At 36.0% G+C, this 17,119-nt stretch overlaps 1 protein-coding gene across 3 annotated transcripts in view; it reads right to left on the reverse strand.

The window, feature by feature from the left end:
• Positions 1-17,119, reverse strand: part of INTU (inturned planar cell polarity protein) — a 49,460-nt gene that overhangs the window by 11,137 nt on the left and 21,204 nt on the right. For all 3 annotated transcript variants that reach the window (XM_040555663.1, XM_040555662.1, XM_040555661.1), the window contains exons 4-9: positions 13,330-13,533; positions 8,529-8,647; positions 7,588-7,677; positions 6,934-7,011; positions 5,637-5,826; positions 439-492 (exon numbers count right to left, since the gene is read on the reverse strand). In XM_040555663.1, the coding sequence (XP_040411597.1) occupies positions 439-492; positions 5,637-5,826; positions 6,934-7,011; positions 7,588-7,677; positions 8,529-8,647; positions 13,330-13,533 (735 nt within the window). The remainder of the gene's footprint in view (positions 1-438; positions 493-5,636; positions 5,827-6,933; positions 7,012-7,587; positions 7,678-8,528; positions 8,648-13,329; positions 13,534-17,119) is intronic.

Genomic DNA, 17,119 nt, shown 5'->3' on the forward strand with positions numbered 1-17,119 from the left:
ACTTGTAATTGTTTTATTGAAACTGGTAACTCAAGTTCTCTGAGCTCCATAGAAGCTTTGAGTTTTATTCTCGATTGCTTGGGAAGGAGACAGTTTCTATACAAAAAAAAAAAAAAAAAAAAAAGGAACAACAAACAACAGTTATGTTGAAATTAGAGTGTTCTTGTAAACATCCCATGGGCTTAAATTATAGTAAATCATGTTTTTTCAGTGACTAATCCTAGTGGATTACAATATCGTAACATTAACCATAGAGAAAAATTCAGGATAAAAATGGGTAAAATTGATCTATCTTAAAACAAGAATAATGCAGTATACTTTGACTCCCACTTGATTACAAAACACGGATGAGTTTGTAGTTCGTGCTTTTTTAAGCTACTGAATATGGGCAAGGTAAAGAGATACTGTGCAATGCAAATAACAAAGACAAATGTTTACCAGTTCTGCAAAGTCAGCTGCTTCAAGATCGCTCAGTGCTGTGTCAATTTCCATCTGAAATATTTAAACATCTTAATAGACTCTTCCAACACATTAATTTACAATATCAGCATATTCACTAATAGATAGTTCACTTTATCTTGCTAATCTGAGGAGATTAGGATTCACATGTACAAAGTGAATGGAGAAAAATTCTAGTATCAGGTATCAGGAACACCTCAATTCATTAAAGAAATATTCTTCAATTGTTCTGCATTTCCCTCTTCTTTGAGACTAAAATTTCTCTGCTTGCCTGCCTCCTGAACCCACTGTTCTGTATATAAAGGAGATGTCACTTATTCCAGCGTGGTTTAAAACATGAGGCCTAGTGACTACTCCTCGAAGGCTAGAGACAACACAGAAATCTGGCAAGCTACTATATCCAACTGAGTTATTAGACAAATCTTTTTCACAATACATTTGGTTTTTGTTTCTACGGAATTCTTCAGCACTTTCTCATACATTATCTCTGTTCTGCTGAAACTGCTTTATGCTTTTGCATTTCTCTTACTTCAGGAGGTGTTAGTTAACTCAAGTTTTACTAAAAATACTTTGCCTTAAAGAATATTGTACTAGCCACTGAAGTTCACCTCATAAATGTGCTACTAATGAAAAGAACCTAAACCCACCATGACAAACTCCTTGAGCTATATAAACAAGCTGACTCTAATTGAAATACAGCCAGTTTTGCAAACAGAAATGTCAGCTACGCTGTTGGCAGTCAACAAACTAACCAACCTTTCAGCTTTTTCCCCAGTTAAGATATAAATGGCTTTCTGCCCAACAAGCAACTGACATTTGTATTCTCCAAAGAATACACAAATAAAAAGATCTTCACTAAAACCTATATAAGCAGAAATTTCCTCTTTTTTTCCAGGAAAAAAAAACTTGCAGATGTGGATGATCTAAGATAATTTTGGAAACCCCTGTTCATATCATACATGTAAAATAAATTGTTTTCTAAATTCCTGTAATTTTACAAGAAAGAAAGCGACCTGACAGCTAAGATAGAAAACAAACTGTTACAGTCTCTCCCTGCAGAAACAAAGAGAGAAGAAAAAAAGCACGGAGGAAAAAAAGCATGGAGAAAAAAAAGATTTGTCACCAAATAGCACAAGAAAATAAACATGTCATTTCCTGTATAAGAATGTGTGACAACGGAGATACACTGAGTTACATTTCTAACGTATATTAGATTGCAGATTGGCCATATTCTACAATTACGTATTGCATAAGCGTTTTATTCCCCTTGGTTATGGAGCATGGATTTTGCAAGTGAGTGGATGTGTATGTTACAGGACTATGCGCACCCTCCTAGATTTTTCACTTGGATAGCAGATTTAACTCTGGAGTTCTGATATACAAGTAACTTTCTTGAGACACTCGGGGAATACACGCTTCTGCAGCTAAAACATATATAACATGTAGTATAAATGCAGCAGTTGGACTAAATTCTCCCCAATGCATCCAGCGCGTTTAGCAAAAGTGTGTCTAAACAGATACCATGGGGCAAGGTAGAGAACTAAAACATTATGGGTCTGCTAACCAAGGCAGAGAAGACAATTCATATTATGTAGAAAGGAGAGAGAAGTCTGCACTAGCAAACAGGAATCTGTTTAGTAATGAATAGCTCTCAGTGATGCATAGCTTGCAATGTCCATGGCAACTTTTATTAATGAACAGTAGCAAGCCTGAAATAAGTCTGCAAACCCTGTCAATATTCAAGTTGAAAGACTTACCACTTATTCCCTCCCCAGCAAACAGACTTACAAAAATCATACATGAGGTCTTCTCATTAAACATGCAATTCATAAAGCCAGGAAAGTCTTAGTTAATATTTTGCTCTTTTTAGGCTCTTTATTTGAGCATGCCACTGCAGAAGTAAGGTCATTTGAGCATCCAAACTCAGTCCTCTTGCAGAGCCATTCTGAGAAGAACTTGTAATTTTCCATTGCATGGTGTCTTTACTTTCATGGACAACAGTGAAGATTGTTGCAAAGTTTCTTTCCTGTTACTCATTAAATAAGTTCATGTAACAGCTTCTGGTCAGCTCAGATCACAATCATTGTCTAATAATTCGTGTTATCCTTAACTTTGTTACCCACAAGCATACAAATATTTTGTATCTTTCCATGGAAGAAAACTCCCAGCTTAAAATTTTCCAACTGTTTCATCTGCATTAAATCACGACAAATAGTTACTAAAGAAAACAACAAACTCTACAAGGACGGCACTAACATACCCTTAACATCTTTCCAGCTTCATTTTTTTTCTGCTGTGAAATTTAGTAAAAACATATGCTGACATAAATATGACATGCAAACAACTCTTCACATGATATGGAAAATAACTTCCTAACTGAAGGGTTGAAAATACTTAAAAATCATGAAGGTAAAAATGATTCCCTAGATTCACTAATATTCACTGAAGGATGGAAAATGAAAATGCAGTGAATCTTTCTTTCATCCACTTTAAGCCCAGAAGTCAAATCTGAAAATCTAAGGGGTCCACCTTGCCGTACTACAATACCTGAGACTTCTGGAATAAAGGGTAACATATAAAATATTAGCAAATTGTCATTACAGTATGTGCATTGTTTGGAAAGTAACCTTCTCAACAGGAACCTGACTAGATATTAGAGTTTTATATGTTAATATGACTGCTTTAAATAGAAAAGAGGAAAATTTTAAAATGTGTCTGTCTCATTGAAGACCAACAGATTTTAGCTACTTAGTCACGTGTTTAGTTCCTTGAATGAGGCTGCATTTCATTAAATACCTACAGTATTGACATGACCATTTGAGATGGTCCCTTCATTTCAGGCTGTCTTCATAGTTAGAGTCCTGAGGCATGATTCATCTAATACTAATGCAAAAAGCTGGAGTAGAACAGGTGAATTGCTGGATTTTCCCCATTCAGTAGTAGGAAGAGATCAGGATTAGCACCTCAACTGAAGTCATTTATATCATAGGCTGAAGAGAAGGTGAGATGATTGCTACCCCAAGTCACACTATTGAAATAAAAAGTAGGTGCAGGGAATATCCAAATGTTTAAACTGATTCTAAGAAACCCCACAAACAGTTAAGAAATGTCACATTAGGAACAACAGAAGAGGAACCGTACTGAAGGTACACATGATGTAGGTACAATCCTCAATTTCTTAAGAGCTAGTACACATTAAATAGGTTTGAATACTAGAAAGTATCACAGCAGTCACTCGTAATGTTAATAAAATAGTGATGTGAGACGTATAAGCTGCATTTTAGCAGTAGCATACTGCAAAGAACATCTACAGGCCTGCTTCCTGAGGTACAGTTGAAATATGCGAGTCTCTCTTCCCCTGTAACCAACTTACCCCGTAAAAGGGACAGCACTGAGATTCATTCATACACTGACCACGTGGTTCAACAAGATGACTGTTTTGGGATTTTATTATCAGCTATTTTTTAAATAATACATGTTTCTATTTTTGACTGGGGAAACACTAAACAGAACAGTTCTCAAACAGGAAATGACAAACATAAAAGCAATCATTTCATGACCTGCATGTTTTGGACGTGCAGATTAACTTCTGTACTTCCAGTATTAACTGAAAATATAGCAGCCAACTGCACCTAATGAGACCTTGTTACCTACAGCTGAACCTACTATCAGATCAAAATATGTTCTAGCAATGTGATCCATGGAAAACATAACCCTTATTTAGTGATACTAACTCACTTTGTAACAAACTGTAGCATGGGAACAGGGAAAAAAAAAAGGAAACTGGAAGCCCTTAAAAGGAGGTACCAGAAATCTTTTGGTTTGTTCCTAAACAAATACATATACCATTACTGTTAATAAAACACTTGACACTAGAATTAACAAAAAATATCCACAGGGTTTAGGGAAAAAAAAAAAAGACAATGACAGACAATGAAAAATGATCTGGATACAAAACAGGAAAAAAATATACAAAGAAAAAAATTCAAAGGAATTTTCTGTACGTAAGCCACAATTTTCGCCTTTTGTCCCTAAATGTAATTTCACATAAGCTTTCCCCTACATTTTCTGATGATTGCATCCTGTACCCTTTGCATTAGTTAATACATTGATTAAAAATCGTATATGTTTGTCTGCCAACTAGCGTACAACACAGCTATGACTTGCTTATCTGTGCTGGAATCTGCCACCCAGGAAGACAAAGTTTTTCTAGTTACAACCCCTCTTGCAAACTTTGCATTTTGTACATTTCAAAGGGAATTCCATTTTCCTTTCACTAAATTCAAATGAATATGTAATTCAAAATAACACCATACATTTCTGATTAAATATGCGTTGGACTTAAAACTCCACTGCTGAAACTTCCTTAGGATTGTTTTCTCTAATACCAAAATTGTTATAATCTTTTCAGATTGGAGGGATACTACCTGTATGCAGACCTTTGGTCTAACAAAGTTAATTGTAGAGTTAATACGAAAAATCACTTCAGAGAAGACTTGGCAGAGACTGTGGATCGCATCTATAAAATCGGTTATTTTTGTTTAAAAATACGTCTTCACTAATTATTATCCATGATCCCCATTTTAACTCAAAGTTATTTCATGCAAACGAGGCCTGAGACTGTATATACTGCTTGCTGTGATCTAGCTTTCCTCTTACTACTACTAAATGCACAACTATTTCTAATAGAAAAGTAATCAGATTATATGGTTTCAAACAAATACCGTGTAGATATTTATTTTGATTCTGCAACAGCCTTGGCAACCCTCCTAAATCACAAGTTACACATGGGCTTCCAGAGTAATATTTTCTACCTGTAAAAATACTTGGTCAAAATTAAGCATAAAGCTACATACCATGACTTGCTTTCCCTACTGCATATGCTAGTAGTTAGAAATGTATTTTTTTCATGTAACCTTAATTCCTTTATCATCGTGTTCTCTTCCAAGAGAACTCAGAAATCACCAAACTACACCCACAATAGCATTCTGTTTCCTATGGAATTGACTGCACAGTTCTAAACTTAAATAAAGGATCCTATAGGAAAAATGGTGTCTTTGGATGGGTAAAGCACATGTAAATTACACAATGACACCAAACGATATATGCAAGACCTGAGTCAATTTTCTGGCCTTTCATATACAAGTTTTTCTGAAGAGATCTGAAAACAACATTACCTTGATTTCCTGAGGCAGTGTCAGCCAGCGCAAGCCTGGGAGATTGTCTAAGAATAAGGCACTGAAGGTATCATAGTGTTGAGCACTGGAGCTGGCGTTTGAGTTGAGTCTTGCAGGCTGAAGTGCTCGCTGGAAGAAGAGGTTGAAAAAATGATCCAGACGAGAAACATTTTCCACCTGGCAAAAAGCACTGAACAAACATGAACTCCAAGTTAGAATATCATCAAGAAACACGTAGCTTGTTTATATAACCCTCTATTCTATATAAGTCTCTTTACAGCATAATAATACATTTGAATTTTTTAACATTCACTTTAAACAAACACCAGGCTAATAGGCAGACAGTACATACATACAAAGATGACACTGCCTGTGTAGCTGAAAGCACTATAGTGTTATAGTGGATATCTGGAGCAACATAAGATGAAGCAATGATCAGATTCATCCCTTCAGAAATTCAGATCATTCCTTGCCTTTATTTTAATAATTTAATAAATTATTTTGGTGGGTTAGACATCACTGTTTAGTATGACTTTCCTTCAGAAGATTAAAAAAAATCTACATTTCTAAATAGTCTGCTATACTTAACATAAAAATTAATTACTTTACCCTTCATATTCAAAGCTAAACTTTTTCTGAGATGCATTTAAATAGGTGCAAGTATAACAAGGGTAAGTTGCTTCTTGTGAAGTGACATTAAAAATGCTGTAAGAAAAAGATACGGCTTGACATTACATGTGATTGCTCTATCTAGAACATTTTTCTGTGTTGAACAGCACAAAAGTAATATAAATGCTAGGATTTTCTCCATGGCATACATACTTAAACCCTGAATTGAATGCAAGCATATGAATAGCCTACCTTGGCAATTTTATTTAGGTTACAGTCAGACTGAAAATTTTCTGGGTGATTTCCAAATGCAGAGAGCTCTGCCAAATAAAGTTGAGAAGTCTGAAGTGTTTATTTTATTAAAAATATAACACTGATTCATATGTGTGTTTTACAGACAGTGCTTTAACACATTTGCAGAGTGCTGTTGACATCTAGAGTGACATTGGTTATGTGAATGATTTAACCTAATCAAGGACCAAATTTTCTGAAATAACAAAGACTTTTAAAAAAGAGTCTTACTAGTGTTAAGACTGAAACAAAAAGTCAAGAAGAACAGAATCCTGGTTTTGTGCAAAGGTGAAAGAACATGCAAAGAAAATCCACAAATATAAAAAATGAATGCTTTTTCAGTGAGCATCAATTAAAAACTAGTGACTGAAAAGAAAATACTTTTGAAATAACTCACCTGTCTAAAGAGCTGTACATAAATTTTAAGGTCCTGACAACATTTTCCAACATGATCCTTAACTGGGTAAGTGGTACACTAAAAAAAAAAAAAAAAAAAAAAAATCAAACATACATCTATGTTTATAACATCTTTAACTACCGTCAATACACATCGGCATCTTCTGAAGAGAGATGCATTCGTAACTAGTGATATATTGCAAACAAAATATACTTCATCGTACTGTATAAGAAATTTCCTTTGAGTGATTTGCCCATGACCACACAGACATAGCAGTACAGCTGGAAAAAAAATCTGTACTTCCTGCCTCCTAGAACACATAAATACATAATACTACTGCTGTTATTCAGTCGTCTCTAATTAGGACATGACTTCACCGAACACTGAAAATTACTGTTTTACAGCTTATACATATTTCTGAGATTTTATGAGAACTCACTCCCTTCATAAGGAGTGAAAAAGAAATTGTAACAAGGGGTATATAAAAGATGTGTACAAAGTCGATCCAAAAAGTGGGATAGCAGCTATAAAATCTATGTATAGTAAGAAGAGTACATTGTAAAACCTCCCTTTCTTGCTTTTTGATAGGAGAACACTACAATTTTAGGACTATACTTGAGAAAAATAGGAAAAAGTATTATATTTGGAACTCACTTTTCTTCAGGAAGGCCAATTACAAGCAACTTGTCACATTCTTTCCAGTAAACAACTTGAACCAGTTTTCCACATACGAAAAGGGAGGAACTAGAAAAATTAAGCCAGGAGTATTTCCATTAACACTATGCAGTTATAAAAGATCACCATTGAAGTTGGAATGATTTGTATGTATTTTATATACAGTCTTATGCTCTTGCAAAATAACATGCATGCAATTTGGCTAGGTAATTACATTAATTATTAGAGAACTCAAAGACCCTTTTATTTCCCTTCCAAGTAAAAGGTCACACCAGCACTAATACACACACGCTGATCATAATTTACTCTTCTGACAGAAAAAGCTTCATAGAAGAGCTGGGGATTTTCTATTATATTTCTTGAAAAGATGAGACAGTCCATAGAGACCGGCAGAGGTGCTTTCGTATTTTGAGAATTCATCTATAAATGGGGAATGGAGAACCTTAATAGGAAATGTGATTCTAAGTCGTCGTGGATTTCTGTGCTGTCTTTCTGATGATACCACATGTACAGATCATCCACAAATTGGTTGACCTGTTTTTTCAGATGTTTGAAAATCTTGACATGTCAAGAATGCTTCTATAGGAGAGAATTCCCCATAATAATGCGCAAGCATTTAAAAGTGGTAACCACACCTCAGTGCTAATTAATGTGACATTGCAGTTTAATACTGGTACATGCAAATGATCAGCAGCTTAGTAGGTGCTGTTAAGAGTCAATCTGCATTGTAGCGATCACTAAATTAGTAACACGCTTTTATTAAATAGAAATTTTTAAGCACGGTTAAAGCACTGTGCTAGTGCTTTAAACTTCTCAGCCAAAATAGCAAGATATCAGCAAATGACCCATGCACATTCTTCTGTACGCATACATATAAAATATTAGAAGTAGTAATACATAAAATTTCAAAATACTTTTACCTGATAATCTGGGTACCAGTAACACTTTCCAGTATGTCAGAGAGCGTGAGAAATATTCCCCTCACATTTTTGAGTTTCTGGGATGCTTCCGATATGGGGTACTGATAAAGAATTTCTTGCTGTGAATGAAATTAACTGCTAGTTAAGCAAAGCAAAGACAAATAAACAAAACAAAAAACAAGCTGACTTTTTCTTTTACTGGTATCAATTTTTTTGAACATTTTTGAACATTTGTTTTGGTATCAAAACAAGCAGCGGTCTGCATGGGCATACTGGAAAGTTCTAAAACACAAATTAATGTTTACAACAATTTAACTTCTGCTTTATAGAAAGATAAGACTTATTTTGAATCACTATTATATGGAGAAATATAAAATGACAAACAGTATGGCCACTGAATTGTACAGTTTTAAATACATTGTTAACAAATCAAATTCCATGAGATTGCTAACATTTGTATGGTTCTTTCAGTATTTAAATCGTGATTTATTTAAATTGTGATTTAAGAGCCCATCAAGCGGACAGCTCTTGAAAACCAACATGTAAGAATATGAGAACTCTCATCTCTTGCTGTATCCCTACCTAATCACCCTACATCTACAGCAAAAAAATAAAACTAAGATATACATTCAAACAACGTATACACCATTAACAATTCTATCACGAAAACACAAACTATTTACCATCATATGCTTAAAAAGGTCAACCTTAAACTGAAGATCAATAAAGAGAAATATTTGTAACGGTTATTTTTTTATTAACTAGTTTTTTATTAATTATATATAATTATACATATATAATTATATATAATAATTTTTATTAATTAGTTCTTTAATATAATGCTATTGTATTAAAATACTTTTAAGTATTCTCCAAATTTTTATACTAATTATTTCAGGAACTGTAACGATAAAGTAGTAATAAGTAAACTACTTTTGCTTTCTACTAAATCACGATGGTCAGAAATAATCTGTATAATACTAAGCCTATCCAATGCAAAGGGGACAATAAATTATCTTTCTACACAAGCAAAAGAAACACCGATATGAATAACTTTGCTATTTTATTGCTCATTGCCAATATCCGTTACAAAATTTTCCTTCATCAAGATTAAAAGTATATAAAGTGTCATTGTAGAAGGACCTGGCAAACTCTTCATTCTTATCCAATTTAATTAGCTCTATTTTCAAATACTCATTAGTAACACAGATTTTTTTTTCTTAAATCAATCCCTCAGCAGGAGAAAAAAATGCCATTTTCTAATTACAGCATTACAAAGGGCTAGAAAGAGAACATTCTGTCTTTTCCACTCCTTACTATGAACTGAGGCCTTTATACAAAATTCATTTGAGAATTCTCCGAACACTTTCCCAGGGAAAGAAAGGACAACTGTAACAAAAGGTCTTAGATGCATCATATACATACACAGTAATGAATTGTTAGCAAGGTTCAGCACATACTACCATACAAGATCAGCTGTCTTCACAGTAAGATGAAGGGTACCATTTTATCCAGAAGTCTAGAAGCAGTTTTTGTTTGTTTGTTTGTTTTTAATGTGAACCCTCCCCCAAACCAAACACCCAAAACCTGGACAGAGTATCTAAACTGAAGGCTTAGCCTTTAACTTATCAGCTGCCCTTTTATTTATTTCTATTTATTTCTCAAACTCAGCCTAAATTGCTTTTTTTTTTTTTCCACTCAGTGCAGTCTTGACAACAAACAAAATAGATAAAAGGAATTGTGTCATAACGATGCTGACCAGCTAAAAAATTCCTGCTGTCCTCACAGTGCACTGACAACAGATGCTTTAAATTGCACCTTATATGAGAGTAAAAAATAAGTAACAGATTAAAAGAACACTACAAATTCTTAAAGATTTATTTAGAAATAATAAAAATGGAGTGAAATTCTACAGGAAGCCCAAGTGTCTGTAAGAATCAAGATATCTTAACAGCCTGCTCAGTAATACCTACTTTGCATGTATAGTAACCACGTGCTACCAGTAAAACTGTCATGTAGAAGGAATACAAAGGCTATTTCTTTTAAAACATGGTATCATCAAAAACAGTTCAAACGCATACAGATGTTATAACATCTGCTGGTGCAAATAACGTATGTTGGTACAAATGATGTATGCTATAATCATAACACCTACCTGGAATTAAAGCATAAAAGACAAGGTCAAACTTTCTCACCACACACATGCACACATCCTAAATACTTTCCTTTGTGACTGTCAGATTGAGCTTGCAAGTCTTAGAGATCATTAATTTGATCTTTGGGTGCCAAAGGCTCACAAGCGGAAGAATTAGTAACTAGCCCTAGTTGCCATTGTTTGCAAGGATGTGATCTGCATACGATGCTTCCTTTGGATATGGGTAAAGAAATTTAGTAAAGGACCATTATGTTTTTCTATTGTGCAAGATGGCGTGGGTGTATAATAATTCACTGCTAATTTGAAGTACTGTAAACTAAGTCTGGAAAAGTAAATCTACAGGATAAATGTCACTTACTGCTTACCAAATGAAACTAAAGACAAATGCCTCGAAGAAGCCAGCAGTCTTTTATTAATGTATGTTTTAAGGAGCTCGATTACACCAGCAAAGTATATCTGCACATCAGAGACTATCTGGGGCTGCATAACCGCCAATACTTATCGGGAAACAATTCTTCCATGGTGTGAAGGGAGAAGAAGTGCAATCCAATCCAATCCTTCTTTTACCTCAGCTCAACATTCTGACTTAATCCTGTTTCTTGGGAGAAAGTAGAGAAAGAATGGGGCAAGAAAGCACTGTTCCATTTACTTTGAAGTGCAGGTGTTACCATTAGGCATTTGCATATCTATTTACCTTGCAACAGGGGAGACAGAGACCTTGATTTCTTTATTTTTTAATATTTCATAAAATTTATCTAAAAACCAATGTTTTCTTGGTTACTAAAGTCTACAACAATTGCCCATAGCTGTTCCATACATGTAACATAAGAGTCACGGACTACGAAATTAGAATTGAAGATAAAAGAATTATTTGTAACATGCAAGTCAATTTTGATAAAGCATCTTAAATTTATTTAGTTCACAGCTAAATGAGCTTTTTTGTTAATTTTTATTATAGGGAAATACCAAAGCAGAAAAATACCGTGGCATTGTATGTTTTAATGGAAGCAGTCTCAGGGTGTGTGTGTGGGGAAATCACAGAAGGAAGGTTCTATAAAATTTGCAAGAGATTGATATAAATTAATTTCTACTGAAGGTACCTCCTATGAAAACCTATAGTCTCTTACACAAGACTGAAAAGAACTGCAAACCAAAGCTTACAGTGTCAGTATGTAGCTGCAATACATAATGAAGCATACGTTACCTTAAAAATATTAGAGTTAAAAAGAACATGATTTATATTACAAAGTCGAGTACTCCAGAGTTATGAAGTACTGGATTTATGGCTGCCTATTAAGCCTTATTTATACACACATCTGTCCATCATCTTCTGCTCTACACAAGACTGGCATCTTTCAGAAAAAAATAATACTTACAGACAATGTCATGTTGCATATATACAAAATGGCTCAATTAAAGTTGCACAAGTAGCCATAAATCTGTCATTTCCTAACTTTCACACAACTGACTCTGCAAACTATACAACATTTTTAATAGTATCGTAATATCATGCAATTTTCTAGCCCTCCCTAGCCCTGTCTCTAGAAAGTAAACTCCATTATGTGTAACTGCAACACACTTTCTCAATTGTAGATCAAAGCAATACAGACTTCTATCAGTTGAAAAATAGTATTAAAAAGATAAAAACATCCCAGAGAAGGGATGGAGCGCTGCCTGGATCCGACTAGTTAGGGGAGGAAAACAAAACTGTCTGTCTTCTGCTCCCCACTCTGTCACTATCCCACCAGTCCCCAGAGACTGGAAAAAAATCTGCTTCATTTGATACCTCCACAGCACAGATAATGTAAGTCACTGGGGCCTATATTAAATCTGAGGAGAATCTACAGATGGGCACAAGAGTCTTTTCCAATGTCTGTTTCTGAGGAGTCCACTTTGGCCATTTGTCATTTTCAGGTCAGGCGAGAGGCCAAGCTCAGCCCTCCTCACTGTTCTGTATCTGCCCTGCATTCCAACTAGAGCCTTTGTAGCTATGGCTACACCAGGAACAACATCCACACAAACTTACAAAGGGTTATACATACACTGGCACAAGTTTTCTGAGGAGCATGAAAGGAAAGAGAAGTGAAATGGAACATTATGGGACAAAGAAAGAGTACTTGGGTAGCTCAAACAATGTTGCCCATGCAAGAATCAACAGTTGGCTGCAAGCAGCAGACATGCAAGCAAGAGTCTTCTAAGAAAAGGCACATTAGCATTTCAAAACAGGAGGCACTAGACAGATTATGTACGGAGGCTGCCAACTGCTCCTGCTGGGGAAAAGCTTTTTTTGATTAGGAGGATTTCATACTTCAAGTTTGAGAGGTGCATTGAAACGTCACAGTGAGCATTTGGGAGACAACAATGAACTTCTGAATTTGCCTCTGCTTTCTCTGTTAACACCTGGTCTGTTGTTCTTTCTATCAAGACATTCAGTAGTGCTGAAGCGATTTCAAGCGTAATTAGGATTTGCCAGCAGTGATGCTGCCCCCCTGGAATTTCAGGCTTTGTTTTTGTCAAAAAAAGATATCTGGCAGACTATTCAAAATGATTAGCAGGATTAAATTTTTTTTAATACCAATAGACATAACATTTGCTGTTGTCAGTTTTTATCCCTCACCTTATCAGTTTTCTTAGTTTGCTACATACCTCATCCTTAGATGTTTCCGAGTCCAGTTTCAGCGAGAGGAACATAACAATATGAGGCACATCTCGTGTCACCTGTTGAAGGTCCGCGCTGTCTTCCCCCCACAAAAGCCGAACCAGGTTGTTCATACTTGACTGTGCCCGCTTACTCCTTTGCTGAGATGTTCCTTCAGGCTCAAATATTGATGTTTCGAATGTGAGTTTTACCTATGAAGATAATTAATCTGTGTGAAAATGATGCTTACATTGATGTACTTACAATTATATTCTAATATCAGATGAAAGAGATGTAGTTTTAGCCATTTAGAAGGTGTTTTCATGGCTTTTCTAAAGGCAAACTTCTCTGGCACAGTGGTAAGTTTTTGTAAGCATACATTCAAGATAAAAGCATTCAAAAATTGCTGCTGTCTGAGGAAAAACAATTATACACGCAGTGTTACATAACCATTTATTATTAACAACAAAGCTAGCTATTACATGCTCTCTGAAAGATGCGAGTAAGCATGTGGTTTGGGGTGTTTTCATACTAAAATTTTACGGTTTTGAGAATGGAAAAATATACTTACTGCTCTGGGTTTGTTTGAACACAAAACCTATTATCACCATCTTTAAGTATACACAATATTTGACTTCTTTCAAAATATCAGCCATTCCATAAATATATATCACGGCTCCTTCACAACCATTGCTTTGCTGTTATGAGCACACTGACAGATACAACTGCACAGAAAAATCCATTTACATTGGACAGCAAAAACCAAGTAGGCCCACTCTCAGCTCCTCATTTCATATGTTTTTATCAAAGATGGTTTGTCTGCTTTAAAGTATCCTTAAAAAGCTTGTGGACTGGGAAGTTCTCAGCATCATGCGTCACACCAAATCCTGCTCGTCTTTGAAGCCAGTGAATTTAGTCTAATGATTAGTGCAAAGGTTTCTTTGTTCCCCAGTTGCAATCAATCTGAAAAGCCTAAGCAAAGGCAATTTATACATTTAAATATAGATACTTTTATATTTTCATAATTGTGTGTACGTACACACTTTGAGAGGAGTGCCAGCAAGGAATTGGGATGCTTTAAAACACCCACTGCCTGTCACTGGATCTGAGAGCAGTGCCATCATCAGCTCTTCAAGCTACAACATTTGTGTCACTGGCTGCCTTCTTCCCGTTCCAGTCTACTCCCTCCCGACACTACCCATTAATCTTTCCTCGCCTATTTTGGCTGCTATCAGCCTCCTCCTTTTTTCTATTCCCGTTCTTCGAAATGGCACTGCACTCCATCATGCTCTCCTGCCACGTGCTACCACTTTCTTTTCTGACTGCAACTCATCCCTCGCTCTCTCCTCATCATTTCAGTTTCAACTCATTACACTGCATATTAACGGGACTCAAGGAGTAGCAACATCCAGCTAAGCAGCAGTGGTTTTTTAAGACCCAGTAACTTGATCACTCACAGTTGTAGAGATGCACGTTTCCTTCTGCAGCATTCTGTGACCCAGTTCTCTTTCTTCGTCACTCCATCTGCATGTATTTCAGAGGATTTTGCTCATACCCTGTTTAACTTCTTGCAGATTTCCTCAAGGCTCAAAGCTATTTCTCTTAACTTCTACTACATCTTGTCTGTGGAAACTTATAACACTTAGGCTACAGTTCCTACACTAATGATGCACAGATGTAATTCTTGCTGTAGTCTATCTTTTGGTCTCACAAACTAAGAAAATCTCAGTCTGTCTTGTCTTAGAGACATAACCATATGGCCCCCCAAGCAAAAGCTCAAACTAAATTGGGCCAAACAGAACCTCAACTCTCCTTCCTCCTGCAGGGCTCCATGCTGGCTCCCCCATCACTGTGTGCAATGTCGCACCACTCGGATGTGAAGACACTGAATTTGGAAGGTCTCTATTCCTAATGTGGCTTCCAGTTCCTTTCCAAATCCACAGTCTAGCAGCCAGAAGCATATCCTCTCCGCTCTCATTCAAGTTTTAATCTACTTTTCGTCTTTAAAGAACCTACTGTGAAAAAGATCATCTAGGCTAGAAAATGTTGTAACAGAGAACGACCAAGAGGCTACATTTCTACATAGCCTAACACACTAGATCTCTTTTTTTTTTGTAGAGAAGAAACCAATCTTCATCCTCAACAATGCACAGGATCTGATTAAATACGTGACAATTGAAGAACTCTTCTGTGAATACTGACTATGAAATCTTTCACAGCTTTAATTCCAGTTCTCTTAAAGAAAACCAAGTCAACGCACAGCAGAAAACAGATAAGAAAATGAAACTGTTTCAAAATGGAGAATTGGAAAGGCACAGAAAATATGAATATTCCACTCTATAAAGCACGGGTATATTCTCAATACTTAGTTCTCAAAAGATTTAATCCAACTGCAGGAAGGAACTGATGAAGGTGACAATAACAAAAAACTATGAGGTACATAGATAGGGATTTGTCAGCTTAGGAAAGACAGGACAGAAGTGGAACATGACAGAGCTCTCCAAAATCGTAGAATGATAGGAGGAATAAGGCATGGACAGCTAACTACTACTCGTAACACAGGAGCCTGGAGGTACCGAAAGCACTTTTTAGGTAGCAGTTTGAAAACCAACAAAAATGAACAGAACATACAACTCAGTTATGTAAATCACTGCTCTACGATGCTGTGGAAGTCAAGGGAATTTGACGCACTAGACTAAAATAAGCTACAAACCCATAGGTGATCCAACAAGTCTCTATGCAGTCTGGTGGACTGCTGGAATCTGGAAAAATACGATGCAATGGTCACCCTACACTTGATTTTCTTCTTAACGCTCTTTGCTTAAACGTTTGTCAGTGTAAGAAACAGAAAATATTGCTGTTGCCCCTTCGGTCTGACCCAGAAAGGCATGTTTTGTGTTTATCTGCAAGAAAGCTGTATACTCGAGAATATGGATTTTATTATAGGGAGAACTGGTGGCATTGCCTGCTTTTCAAGGTTGCCTGCCATTTCCTGTTTAAGTCTCTGTTTTCCATGTGCTTATGATTTGCCAAACCATTACTCAAAATTTCAAGCTGAGATCTCTGATTCTGACTATTTGCCTCAGGCTGAATATTTTTAGAAAGTTTCAGGTAATACAATTCTGTAACTTCCAAGTATCAGGTTAAAGATAAGTATATTCCTTAATGCACATCTTCTTCCTATTTGGTCTCCTCTCTCTTGTGCTAGGAAAACATCTCAAAGGTTCTGCTGCTTCCAAGCCTGGCCTTGAAGAATTGGTGGCTGGGCAGACAAGCGGAAACATCTCTGCTACCACTCACAGACAGCACAGAACGTCACTGTAATCCTTACACAATAAAAACAGCAGCAATGATGTTGAAGAAGCACCTTTTTTGATCCTTAAATTACAAAAACAACTCTGTTGTTGTGAGGAATATTTAGTTTCTCTGAAATATACCAGCTTCTTTCGGAACTTGGACTACAAAGCTCACCAAAACTGTCAGGTACGTTAGGTTTTGGGATATTTATAAGTTACCTGATTGAAAGAGATCACTATGATTTAAAAAAAAAAAAAAATCCCAGTGACTAAGGTAAATTGTCACCCATGTGTATTTTAGTAATTTCACCAGAAACCGTTCTGCCATGCGAGGGGGGCAGGATTGATATAGCAGTTGACTGCTGTTGCTCAATAAATACACTGAACTAGCCCAGAAGCAAGTTTGACTAAACTCATGTAAGGAAAACAAAATCTGGAAAAAGTGACACAATAAGGAGAGAAGTTATACCACCTGCTGCAACTGAGAGAAGCCAGGTATGTA

Source organism: Cygnus olor, chromosome 4 (genome assembly GCF_009769625.2).
Source record: "Cygnus olor isolate bCygOlo1 chromosome 4, bCygOlo1.pri.v2, whole genome shotgun sequence".
NCBI lineage: Eukaryota > Metazoa > Chordata > Aves > Anseriformes > Anatidae > Cygnus > Cygnus olor.